This window comes from Budorcas taxicolor, chromosome 2 (assembly GCF_023091745.1).
Source record: "Budorcas taxicolor isolate Tak-1 chromosome 2, Takin1.1, whole genome shotgun sequence".
Lineage (NCBI taxonomy): Eukaryota > Metazoa > Chordata > Mammalia > Artiodactyla > Bovidae > Budorcas > Budorcas taxicolor.
Window position 1 is genome coordinate 78,989,130 of NC_068911.1, and position 14,498 is coordinate 79,003,627.

Genomic DNA, 14,498 nt, shown 5'->3' on the forward strand with positions numbered 1-14,498 from the left:
CTAGCATCATTCCTTCCAAAGAAATCCCAGGGTTGATCTCCTTCAGGATGGACTGGTTGGATCTCCCTGCAGTCCAAGGGACTCTCAAGAGTCTTCTCCAACACCACAGTTCAAAAGCATCAATTTTTCGGTGCTCAACTTTCTTCACAGTCCAACTCTCACATCCATACATGACTACTGGAAAAACCATAGCCTTGACTAGACAGACCTTAGTCGGCAAAGTAATGTCTCTGCTTTTGAATATACTATCTAGGTTGGTCATAACTTTTCTTCCAAGAAGTAAGCGTCTTTTAATTTCATGGCTGCAGTCACCATCTGCAGTGATTTTGGAGCCCAGAAAAACAAAGTCTGACGCTGTTTCCACTTTTCCCCATCTATTTCCCATGAAGTGATGGGACCAGGTGCCATGAACTTCATTTTCTGAATGTTGAGCTTTAAGCCAACTTTTTCGCTCTCCTCTTTCAGTTTCATCAAGAGGCTTTTTAGCTCCTCTTCACTTTCTGCCATAAGGGTGGTGTCATCTGCATATCTGAGGTTATTGCTATCTCTCCCAGCAATCTTGATTCCAAATGTGCTTCTTCCAGTCTAGCGTTTCTCATGATGTACTCTGCATATAAGTTAAATAAGCAGGGTGACAATATACAGCCTTGACGTACTCCTTTTCCTATTTGGAACCAGTCTGTTGTTCCATGTCCAGTTCTAACTGTTGCTTCCTGACCTGCGTACAGATTTCTCAAGAGGCAGGTCAGGTGGTCTGGTATTCCCATCTCTTTCAGAATTTTCCACAGTTTATTGTGATCCACACAGTCAAAGGCTTTGGCATAGTCAATAAAGCAGAAATAGATGTTTTTCTGGAACTCTGTTGCTATGTCCATGATCCAGCGGATGTTGGCAATTTGATCTCTGGTTCCTCTGCCTCTTCTAAAACCAGCTTGAACATCAGGAAGTTCACAGTTCACGTATTGTTGAAGCCTGGCTTGGAGAACTTTGAGCATTACTTTACTAGCATGTGAGATGAGTGCAATTGTGCAGTAGTTTGAGCATTCTTTGGCATTGCCTTTCTTTGGGGTTAGAATGAAAACTGACCTTTTCCAGTCCTGTGGCCACTGCTGAGTTTTCCAAATTTGCTGGCATATCGAGTGCAGCACTTTCACAGCATCATCTTTCAGGATTTGAAATAGCTCCACTGGAATTCCATCCCCTCCACTAGCTTTGTTCATAGTGATGCTTTCTAAGGCCCACTTGACTTCATATTCCAGGATGTCTGGCTCTAGATGAGTGATCACACCATCATGATTATCCGGGTCATGAAGATCCTTTTTGTACGGTTCTTCTGTGTATTCTTGCCATCTCTTCTTAATATCTTCTGCTTTTGTTAGGTCCAGACCATTTCTGTCCTTTATCGAGCCCATCTTTGCATGAAATGTTCCCTTGGTATCTCTAATTTTCTTAAAGAGATCTCTAGTTTTTCCCATTCTGTTGTTTTCCTCTATTTCTTTGCATAGATCGCTGAAGAAGGCTTTCTTTTCTCTTCTTGCTATTCTTTGGAACTCTGCACTCAGATGCTTATATCTTTCCTTTTCTCCTTTGCTTTTCTCCTCTCTTCTTTTCACAGCTATTTGTAAGGCTTCCCCAGACAGCCATTTTGCATTTTGGCATTTCTTTTCCATGGGGATGGTCTTGATCCCTGTCTCCTGTACAATGTCACGAACCTCATTCCATAGTTCATCAGGCATTCTATCTATCAGATCTAGGCCCTTAAATCTATTTCTCACTTCCACTCTAGAACGGCTCATAGTGAAGTGAAGTCGCTCAGTCATGTTCGACTCTTTGCGACCCCATCGACTGTAGCCTACTATGCTCCTCCGTCCGTGGGATTTTCCATGCAAGAGTACTGGAGTGGGTTGCCATTTCCTTCTCCAGAGGATCTACCTGACCCAGGAATCGAACCCAGGTCTCCCTCACTGTAGGCAGATGCTTTACCGTCTGAGCCACCAGGGAAGTCCCTAGAGAAACATTTTACTTACTTGATCACCAGTTTTATTACTAAAGGATATTACTCAGGAACAGCCATATTGAAGAGATGCATAGGACAAGGCATGGGGAAAGGGAGAGAAACTTCCATAACCTCTCTAGGCACACTACTCTTTCCAATCTCCACGTGTTCACCGACCTGAAAACTCTCTGAACCCGGCCCCTTTGGGGGTTTATGGAGGCTTCATTACAAGGCTCCCCTCTCCCCTCCCTGGAGGCAGGAGGGTGCAACTGAAAGTTCCAAACTCTAATCTCTTGGTAAGGCTCCACCTGGCAATCAGCCCTCCTTCTTAAGAATTTCTAAAGTAACCTCATTAACATAACAAAGACATCTTTGTTGCTTTCATCACTTAGAAAATTCCAAGCATTTTAAGAGCTCTGTGCCAGAAATAGGGACAGAGACCAGATAAATATTTCTTATTATAATCACATCGCAGAAGTTATAATTTAAATCATTTGAATCTTCGGCTATACTATCTTAGTACATATATTTAAAAGGCAAAAAAATGATGGTAGTCCTAAGAGTATTTTCATATATACATACCTGGGAAGGAACATTTTTGGGAGGCTCTATTCGAATGCTTGGGTCCCACTCTCCAGGAGGAAGGACAGTCACCTGATCCAGAAATTCGTCAATTCCTGACACCAAGTCATTACGATCTTTTGCTTTGTAAGCAACATCATGAAACACCTATAGAGAGAAAACAACCATTCATAGATTTAAAAAATGCACCTAAAATCTTAATGTATTTTGTGTTTTCATTTCCCAGGTAGCACACATGTGACTATAACAATTTGAATACGAAACTCTTAACTAAAGAAGTTTTAGTGTAAAATATTATAACCTCTTTTATTCTATGATTGCACAGATGTTTATCTTTTCTTAGAATGCTAGATGAATGTTGAAATTTCTGGTGGAAAGAGAAAAGGAAGGAAAAGGAGAATAGAAAGAAGCTCATTAAACTAGAGTTAATGATTCAGGTTTGACAAACATTGTTTATATATATGTAAATCAAACTTTCTGAAACAAACCCTTGCTTTAAAATAAGAGATAAAAGTTTATAATAATATTTATACCATGGCATAAAATAATGCTATTGAATAAATGATAGACTAATCAATAAACAGTACTAAGCCAAGTTATTATCTATATAAAAGTAAAACAGGATCTTTATCCATATCCCACTTAAAAAGCAATTCTAGGTATTAAAAACTTAAATATGAGTGTTAAACTATTAAATTAATTGGACATAATATAGAAGGATATATTTATGACCTCAGAGTAAACAGTAATACAAATCTCAAAGATTTAATGTAGTGTCAAAACAAGCACATAACTAATTTTTGCTGTTCTTCAAGGAGAAAAGAAAACTACGTGTTCAGACGTGAGTACTGAATATAAGATAGCATATTTTGTAAATGATGACCTTACAGAAAACAATTTCAGTAGAGTGGTCGTGACAAAAATTACACTGTAATACACTGAGATAAATGAAATTATGATATTCAGGACCAAGTAGAGATTACTCTTTCAAAACTCTTAGGATTCAGGTTCAATCAACACTTCAGTGGGACATGCTATGTTAAGGGGTAAGAAATTTTAAGGATGGGAAAATCCTGGCCTTTTATTTCATATGTATTTTCTAAGTAGCTACTATATGTTAGGCCTGTTTGCTAAATGTACCAAAGCAGTCAGTGTTGATTTAGCTAAGTGACAGAGAGAGAAAACTGTTGACACAAAAGTCCAGAACAAGAAAAAGAAGTTTCTTTTTTCTTTTTTTTTGCTTTTGTTCTTATAAAAGTTATTTATGTTAATATACAATTATTTTATTATTTTAAAATAAATTCACAAACATATTTTTTTTAATTCTCATTTTTAAGTTCTCTTATAAATATCAGCATACTATCAATATAAACAAAAGCTCTTTGGAGTGCTTAATAACCTTTAAGACTATAAAGGGATTAATAAATTGGTAATAGTGCCAATAAACAAAATCATATGATTTATCTCCAGTCATGCTCAACAGGAAGGGAGAAAAGAGGCTAGCTTAATTCAAGATAAGGTGTTGCTAGGATGACTAGAACATTCAGTCATTAATTCATTTTAAAAAAATGTAATGAACCCTGACTGAAGGTCAGACACCATGCTAAATATGAAGATACAAAAGGAAAAGACAGTCTGCCTACAAGAAGTCCCCAGTACAGAGACGAAAAGAACAGCTTAGTCAACAAATAATTATTTGAGCACCTGACAAAATCAAGGAACAAAAATGAATATTAATGGTAACTGCTCACATGGAATTTAGAGCTTAATAATGAAATCAATTCATCATTGTCTTAAATTGTATGAATCAACATATTGAATCTTATTCTTGAATATAATTGTTCAATGTATTTCAAAGCAGTTAGATGGCAGAACAATTTCTCCACCTGAGCTTTGAACAATAAAAACCTTTCATTCTCTTTTAAAAGTATTTAAATTTTCTTTTAATATTCAATGAATGTACTTCATAATTAACATATCCTATTATAATTAACAGCTCTCATCTTTTGCAGTAACTTTCTGGTTGAGTTTCCTCTTCTCTATTTCGCTCCTCATAGAGTTACAAATTGCTCCAAGCTAACTTTCAAGTCTAAAGGATTCATGTTTGAGCCGTCAAGGGCTCATTTGTTGTTGTTTAGTTGTTAAGTTGTGTCCTATACATGGACACATGTATATATAGGAAACTAATACACGACTGAAGTGGCTTAGCATGCATGCATGCATTGGAGAAGGAAATGGCAACCCACTCCAGTGTTCTTGCCTGGAGAATCCCAGGGGAACCTGGTGGGCTGCCGTCTACGGGGTCGCACAGAGTCGGACACGACTGAAGCGACTTAGTAGCAGCAGCAGTTGTTAAGTCGTGCCCTATACATGTATATATAGGAAACTAATACTCTCTTTAAGTTGGTTCTTTCTAAAACAGATGAAAAAATTGGTTTTGTTCTAACTTTTGGTTTCCTATGTGTAAACATCAATAACTAACTCATATAAAATCAATAAACATAATTTGAACAGATATAATAGAAGAATTTATATTGAACTCCAAACATAAGTTCAAATTTTCAGATTTCATAAACCTAGGAAAAGTTATACACAATACTAATTAGTTCTTTTCATAGATATTTGAAATATTTCAATAAATTATTATTTAGATGAGATTTCAGAAATGTATAATCTCATCTGGTATTTACTACTGAATTTTGAATTTATGTCATTTCTGTGATTTTTCATCTGCTCTTCTTTTACAATAAAAATAGATTTTTGCAAGGCATTGTAGAATTCAAGAAACCAGTTATATGATATGATATTTTATGTTTATTTTTATGATCTTACATTTTTTAGACATATTTCATTGAGAAGCTGATGAAGGTTTTTTCCAGTTCAAAAAACTACATACAGTTTTTGTACACAGAAAAAATTGTGTGTTGAGTCAGAGATCACAGGCCTCCTTGAAATCTATCTTCAGCTCCTCTAATGGTTAAAAGGCTCCAAGGTTAAAAACATCTACATTTAGGCAATTACAAAGAGAGTTGATAGATGTCTTACGGCTTTTGGTGTCATGTATACCATCCAGATAAACTGCCTCTTTTATTTTTTGAGAACTTAAAACCATTTTGCCCCAAACAAGACCCTCAGTGATATTAACAATGGTGCTTACTTTGGCAACACAAATGCTATTAAGGGAATATTAATAAATACACTCTAAAAATTCACTAAACAACAGATTTTCTTTAAAATATAGGGTTTTAAAATGTTCATGTGTGTGAATTTATTTCCCCTTTTGAACAAATTTTTCCAAGGGAAATTTTATAGTACAAGTATTTAAAGGGGATTCAATACAGAAAAATCTGATTCACAGTAAATTGTCATGAATACAGAACTCCAAAAGTTAGGTGTACCTAGTAGGGGGAAATGTTCCCAATGAACTTGAATAAATACCTCATCTGTCATTAGGGTTGCAATCGATCTGCCAATCTCATGGTACTGTTGACCCTTTCCCAGGGGTCCCAGAAGAATGAACAAAAATCTGCAACGAAGAAGAAAAAAACATGTGTTTCAAGGTAGAAATAAAAAATAATTTTAGTAATACAGCATCACTCATCTCAAAGGAATTAGTGAAGATAGGATTTCGATGTAAATATAGGATTTCTATATTTTTCCACAGGTTATTAACATATAATATTTTGAAATATTTTATGTTTCAAAACGACTCATGCTTAAGATCCTTGAGCAATTGGAATCTGGGGTATTTTGCTGTTTCTTTCATTTAGTTACCTATAATGCTTAAGCAGTTACTGTGAATTTTAAGGATTCTATAATTCTTAGAGGAGAAAGTTAAGAAAAATAGAATCTGATTAAACCTTTTTGAATTGTAAGATAGAGAATTCACTATCACATATGTAAACTGTAGAATTAGGTAGAAGAGGGGAATGGTAATACAGTAGCATAAACAAAGAAAGAATATATGGTAAAAAAAAAACAGTGGGTGTGTGGAAAATTTACATTAAATAGAAAAAATGATTGCCAGGAATCAAAAATTAGAATTAAAAAAATCCATTCATTCCAATGCTGGAGTAATAATAATAGCAGCTGCACTGTGATATTCCATCTATCTAAGGTTGAAAGTTTAGCAAATTCATCATCACAACTGGAAATTTTGAAGAAATCAACACGTGTTTTAACTTTGGAGGACCAATTACTGTCCGGTCTCTGAATAGGTCAATTCTACAAGGAAATTATGAGAATTTTAAGATGCCCTGTATTTCATTATATAACTACAGCATTCACTTGTTAAATGGTTTCTGCTTGTATGTATGAAGACTAATGACTTTATAAGGTATACTGAAATAGATATCACAATTATACCTTTCATTCAGTTATCAACTTTAGAGATTGTACATGTTTTTACATGATGCATATATTACAGTCATAGAGGATCTGACAATTTTTTTTGTGTCAGTTGTAACTGAATCCAATTCTACTATACAGAAATGTCCACTATACATTTAAAACAGGAATAATTTAGTGTGGTGGCAGATGCTTTACCAACTATAGTACTTTTAAGAAATTTCCTAACCTATGTACATCTTACTATTTTCACATTTCTATTCCATGGACTATTTATAAATCCTAAAATTATTTTCTGGTATTTTTACTATGTGTTACTGTTATATACACAGTGTGCCCTTTTGTCCTCCTAAGAAAGGATAATTAGGAACCTTGAATGGCTTTCTTTATTCTATTTGTCTAACTAATCTTCTTCCATTTTTCACCTTTCCTAACTAAACAGTCTAGCCTTTTAAATCTCTCTTTATACCATGCCTCTACCGTGCCCCTAATTTTTCCTCCACTGTTCTCTAGACACACTTTGCTATGTCAGTATGAAATGAGGTCACTTAAACCTTGACAGTTTTCAAAGTGAGGGTATATAACCCCATTATGGCTTTTTGCTACTCCTGGGAATTTTTTTTTTCATTTCCTTTGAAATACAAGAGCTATCATTGTCATAAATAACCATCATTTACTCAGAGTTCATCGGACACCTTCTTAGCTGATGGAACAAGAATGCACTGCTTGGAAGACACAAAGAAATTTTAATCTACTAAAATAATACCGCTATGGTTAGTAAATTTCACATGTTAAATCTGAATCCCAAATTCCCAGAAACTCTGAATAGATTACAGGGTGTACATGGAAAAATGTAGCCTTAATCATATGTCAGACACCACCTTAATGTGTTCAGTTCACCTTCTCCTTTTTAATAAAACTTGGTATGCATCAGAAGTCTTGGTAGCCCTCCAGATGAACAGACACACTTTTCTCTATAACTTGACTTGGTAGCTAGTTTCCTGACTCAAATCTGTTCATACACAGGTTCAGGCAGAGGTTCTCAAACAATGAATTCCTTTCCAGTCAGCTGAGCTCTGATGAAATGAGGCCTCTTCTGACTAAACTATTCTATATTTTTGGAATATCATATCCACAATCAAAACACAGACTGATGTAATTGGTTGTTTTGAGTTAAGGCTGAAAGGTTCATAGAAGAAACATTCTACCAAGCCAGTTACCACAGCACCTGAAATTATCATCAGCTTAACTTGACTAAGACCTACAATGTTTGGAAGAGGAGACAATTAACAGCATCTGAGGCAGTTATATGCTGTGCTGTGCTTAGTTGCTCTGTCATGTCTGACTCCTGTGACCCCATGGACTGCAGCCCACCAGGGCCCTCTGTCCTTGGGGATTCTCCAGGCAAGAATACTGGAGTGTGTTGCCATGCCGTCCTCCAGGGGATCTTCCCAACCCAGGGAATGAATCCAGGTCTCCTGCATTGCAGGTGGATTCTATACTGACTGAGCCACCAGGGAAGCCCAAGAGACGATTATGGCATCACACAAAGGGCACCAGTCATGACGGAAGCAGGGCCATGCATAGATAAGTTTTGCTGCAGAACAGGATCAGAGTGAAAGCCTGTCTACACACAGGAATCACGTTTGATGGAGGGAGAAGGGAAGAAAACAAGGTGCCCTTGAAGAATGGCTAGGAATGTAATGTGTTGTGGCCAAAATTCATTTCTCTTCATGAATTTGCCCATGGACAGTCTCATCTCTATAACATGGAGATAAATAATAAATAACAAAATTCAGTTTGTATTATGGCAAAGTTGTTAGTTTTTATGTGCACCTAAATGAAAAACAAGTTCAGGTAATCAAGTTAAATTTGTCCTTTTGATTCAGATTCAACCACAGTAACTACCAATGATTCTTAAGAATCTATGTATGGGAACTATACTATGACTAAGATTGAAACATATAGTATTAAGACACAGCAGGTAGTATCCTAATGATGGCACTTAAGTATAAACCAAGCCTTGAAAACTTTGATCTTTTCAAATATGATCACACTCATATACAAGATCCTCTTTAGCCCATGCATGCATGCCTACAAAGTTGCTTCAGTCATGTTCAACTCTTTACGACCCTATGGACTGTAGCCTGCCAAGCTCCTCTGTCTATGGGATTCCCTAGGCAAGAATACTGGAGTAGGTAGTCATTCCCTTTTCTAGAGAATCTTCCTGATTCAGGGATGGAAGCCGCCTCTCTTTGTCTCCTGCATTGGCAGGCGGGTTCTTTACAACTGGCTCAGATGGTAAAGAATGCCTGCAATGCAAGAGACCCAGATTCCATCCCTGGATGGGGAAGATCCCTTGGAGAAGGGAATGGCTACCCACTCCAGTATTCTTGCCTCGAGAATTCCATGGACAGAGGAGCCTAGGGGGCTCCAGTCCATGGGGTCGCAAAAAATTGCACAGGATAGAGCGACAAACACTTTCACTTTCTTTACCACTAGCAGCACCTGGGTGCCCTGGTTAGCCCATAGTCTAATGTAATCTTTGAAAAAAGCCTATACTTTATCACTTTTCACCAAAAGTCTAAAAAAGGAGTTCCATTATTCTGGCTTAGAGAATGATTATACACCTTTTGAGGGATTCCCTGATAGCTCAGTTGATAAAAAGAATCCTCCTGCAATGCAGGAGACACCAGTCCAATTCTTGGGTTGGGAAGATCCCCTGGAGAAGGGATAGGCTACCCACTACAGTATTCTTGGGCTTCCCTTGTGGCTCAGCTGGTAAAGAATTCGCCTGCAATGCGGCGGGAAACCTCGGTTCGATCCATCCCTGCGTTGTGAAGATCCCCTGGAGAAGGGAAAGGCTACCCACTCCAGTATTCTGGCCTGGAGAATTCCATGGACGGTACAGTCCATGGGGTCGCAAAGAGTTGCACATGAGTGAGAGACTTTCACTTCACTTCATGATGATATAGACCAGGGTATTCAGAGATAAGGAGCGTGCCTAAAAGAAAACATAGAAATTTGAGAAGAAGAAAGAAAGAACAGAACAATTTTTAAAGCACTTTTTGCCCTCCTCCATAAAGAAGAAACAACAGTTTTGTGGATTATACTTTAGTTTCAAGGAAAAAACTCTCAGAGGAAATTATATTTATACCTTTCCCCCACACACAAAAAAAAATGGCTTAAGAAAGTGCAAAAGATGCTCTTATACTTTTACCTGGTTGGGATGGGGACCTCAGCTAATCCTTGAAGCAGCACAGCTGGGGACAACCTGACAAACGCAACTACAGTTCGATCCAGAAACTCTAATTCCCCAACTAAGATGTTTGAAGCTTCAGCACCTGGAGGAATCTTCTTCATAAAATGCAGATCAACCTGGGAGCATCACAAAGTAAAATACATCAAAACTGGAAAGATTTGTTAAATCATTCCTAGCAGAGTACTTCACACATGGTAACCCATCATTAAATATAGTTTAAATAAATATAGCTTATATAAGTATTATTTAAATCAAATTTAAAATAGTTAAACATCTTTCTTGCCCTTTAAAAATACTTTTTTTCTTTTACTTCTGTATTTTTTGGAATTTGTTAATAATACACTGAATACTCTTGTTTTCTGCTCAATACTTTTCAAAGATGCTTTTCAGCATCAGTAATCTTGAAATTTTCAGGGTGAAAAGATTATGTGTTCAATAATTAAATGCATATACTCTAATCATAATTTAATTAGTATTTGCCAATATATTTAAATATTTGTATACTACATTATCTTAATTTTGTACATAACACATTTCAATTAATATGCAAAATATGCCTATTTCAAAAGAAACATAATCAAAATTTTCCTTATAATATAAATTATGACTTTAGTATTCAACTTTATCTTAATTGTTCTATATCCTTCACATTTTATACTTGTCCTGATTAATCTTTAAATTTAATTTCTCATCAGAGTATTTAGATATGGCAGAGTAGAGGAAACAAGAATAAAAACATAAACATTTGGAGCTGGTGAAGAGCCACAGTTGAATTTCTGATATGAGATGTCTATGACTGAAATGAATGCACACAAAACAAATCCATCATTAATAAAAACAAATGCTTAAAGGGTGAAATCTGAAAATGAATGTAAAATATTCAAAGAATAACTATCAATTCTCATATAGAGAGCCTCAGTGAAAATGAAGTAGTGATTTTTAAAGTCACTTTTACAAAGCCTATTTCTTATTTCTAATTCATTGAGTTGCTTTCAATGGAAACCTACTGGTAGGTAATAATGATTGCTGTAATAATTCTTTCTATGCTCCTAATGAAATGGAGACTAAAGACCAAAGTGGGAATAGGAGAGAGTGAGGCAGAGAGAAGGAACAGAAAGAGAAGGAGAAAGAAGGAGAGGGAGGGAGATGAGAAGATGAGGAGGAAGCAGAAACGAAGAGAGGGAAAATAAGAGGAGAAAGAAGAGAGAGACGGAGAGAGAAAAGAGCTCTGACAAATACTTGAGGTCAACAGGACTTTTGGAGGCCAGATACTCCCTCTGTTTAATGATTTTAGAATTTTTTTCAAGCAATTTAAAATGAAAAAAAAATTAAAACTTTTAGGAGGAATAACTTAGGAAGTCCATAGCCAGACTATAGTGACTATATTAAATTTGCTGCTTTCTGAAATCAAGACCTCAGCACACTTGTATAGAAGGTTTATAACTACTTAATTTTCTATGAGATAAAGGTGCCTCAAAACATAAAACCTATTATATGAAATATTTATTTTATCATAAGGATTAAATATAAAAATAATCTAGTATGCCACTAAAATATCAAATAGAAGTAATGTTCTATTTTAAAGAAAAAGAAAATGATTTAACAAAGCAAAACTGCCTATAAAATTTGATGAATGTTATAAATTTCAGAAATTTTAACCTATAAATATATTTCCAAATATAAATTTGTAAACTTGTAATACCTATACACTATTAGCTCTGTGAGAAAAACATATTAAATCTCCACAAGTCTTTCAGAGCCTAAAAAAGTAAAATAAACTATTAAGCTTTTTCCCCCAATAGAAATATGATATTAATACACTGGAACAAAGAGAAAATAGCTTTTTAAGAAAATCTACAACTGGTAAGCAAATATGAATCATATTGGTAATATCTGTCATAACTCTAGTGAGAAGTTTGAGTTCAACCTGGAAGACTGTGTAAATTCCTTTATTCAATATTTCCTGACATATGCCATAACCTTAACTATTGATGTCTGTGCCTCAGGCACGAGACAACTACACACATGACTGCTTTAAGATTTACTTTAATTAAATCAAGGAGTACCTAGTATGCTGTGTGCATGTGTGCTAAGTTGCTTCAGTTATGTCTGACTCTGTGTGACCCTATGGCCTGTAGCCCGCCAGGCTCCTCCACCCATGGGATTCTCCAGGCAAGAATAGTGGAGTGGGTTGACACGCCCTCCTCCAGGGGATCTTCCCAACCCAGGGATCCAACGTGCATCTCTTGTGTCTCCTGTATTACAGGCGGGTTCTTTACCACTAGCGCCACCTGGGAAGCCCACCTAGTATGCTGCTGCTGCTGCTAAGTCGCTTCAGTCGTGTCCGACTCTGTGTGACCCCATAGGCGGCAGCCCACCAGGCTCCTCTGTCCCTGGGACTCTCCAGGCAAGAACACTGGGGTGGGTTGCCATTTCCTTTTCCAATGCATGAAAAGTTAAAAGTGAAAGGGAAGTCGCTCAGTCGTGTCCAACTCTTAGTGACCCCATGGACTACAGCCTACCAGGCTCCTCCGTCCATGGGATTTTCCAGGCTAGGGTACTGGAGTGGGGTGCCATTGCCTTCTCCAACCTAGTATGCTAAAGTAGCTTAGTTTTATGAAAGAAAATACATGGTCCTTAATTTTTTTTTTTTGCATTATATAATACTTGATATATCACTGATTGATACCTGTTACTTAGAAAATCCACTAAAATATTTAGAATTTAATTTCAGGATTAAGAAATTTATTCTGACTTAAAATGTAACAAATTATAGTTAAATAACATATATCAAAAGACCCATTATATTATTGTAATACTGTATGCTATATATAGTATAATACTATACTATATACTAATATATATAGTATAATACTATTCTCCAGGCCAGAATACTGGAGTGGGTAGCTTTTCCTTTCCCCAGGGGATCTTCCCAACCCAGGGATCAAACCCAGGTCTCGTGCATTGCAGGCAGATTCTCTACCAGCCAGCCACAAGGGAAGCCCAAGAATACTGGAGGGGGCAGACTATTCCTTCTCCAGCGAGTCTTCCCAACTTTGGAATCAAACTGGGATCTCCTGCATTGTAGGCGGATTCTTTACCAACTGACCTATTAGGGAAGCCCACTCTACATCATAGTACTTATTATTCTTGGACTAATCATATATTTGGGGGTAATGGATATATATTATCTACTTATTTTATTATATTATACAATTATACATTATTCCTGGGATAGCCCTATATTTTTATTTTTATGTTAACGTACAATTCATAAAGAACCTTATTTGGCAATCTAACTTTTAATACAACAAAAGGTCACATTTAAGGAACACAGTTTAACTTTTTATAAAACTACAAATATCAAAAATAGCTCTGAGGAATTAGGTTGACCTACATCCCTAAGACAGTCCTCGGTTCAGTTCAGTTCAGTTCAGTCGCTCAGTCGTGTCCGACTCTTTGCAACCCCATGAATTGCAGCACGCCAGGCCTCCCTGTCCATCACCAACTCCTGGAATTCACTCAGACTCACGTCCATCGAGTCAGTGACACCATCCAGCCATCTCATCCTCTGCTGTCCCCTTCTCTTCCTGCCCCCAATCCCTCCCAGCATCAGAGTCTTTCCCAATGAGTCAACTCTTCTCATGAAGTGGCAAATATGGAATAAAGAAATCCCGGAATTTTCTAGTCCTCTGAAGGGAATCTTGAAGAAACCAAGCTATATACTCTTATGGATCTGGGCTTATGCATCTGGGGTCTCCAGACCTTTATGCTAGGAAGGAAAACATGCTTTATTCTGGTTATTTGGCACTTAAGTTGTGAATGAGAAACAGTTCTATCTCTGGGGAACAAGGTTAGACTGAAGATAATGGTGGAACCAGAAGTTTCCGGACAAGCTACACACTAAGATGTGAAGGAAATACACAGGAGTCTTTAGGGAGAAAGTTTAAGTCTCAAGTCCATTGTAGAATGTACAGGAAAATGAACAGAAATTCCCTGGGGAGACATGGTCTTGTAACAGTAACCAGCGAGTGATCTCTATTAGCTCTCTTAATCTGGGATTCAGTTTTCACCCCTTCTCAATGAGATTTTTAAGGTTTCCTAGAATTCTAGGATTTTATAATGCAACAACTCTTCATATTTCATACGTTAAAGACTGATGATGAAGTGAGTTCCTTCTACATAGAAAATAATGTGGCAGTTCCTTTAAGTCACTTGAAATTAAAAGAAGCCCTCAACATTTGATATGAGCCACAGTCAGATCATGAACTACCTATTAACAAATTCAGACTTAAACTGAAGAAAGCAGGG

The 14,498-nt window shown here is 36.7% G+C and overlaps 1 protein-coding gene across 1 annotated transcript in view; it reads right to left on the reverse strand.

The window, feature by feature from the left end:
• SLC4A10 (solute carrier family 4 member 10) overlaps positions 1-14,498 on the reverse strand; it is a 236,428-nt gene that overhangs the window by 109,789 nt on the left and 112,141 nt on the right. Inside the window, exons 9-11 of the mRNA XM_052663982.1 lie at positions 10,146-10,303; positions 6,017-6,104; positions 2,579-2,725 (exon numbers count right to left, since the gene is read on the reverse strand). Coding sequence (XP_052519942.1) covers positions 2,579-2,725; positions 6,017-6,104; positions 10,146-10,303 — 393 coding nt within the window. The remainder of the gene's footprint in view (positions 1-2,578; positions 2,726-6,016; positions 6,105-10,145; positions 10,304-14,498) is intronic.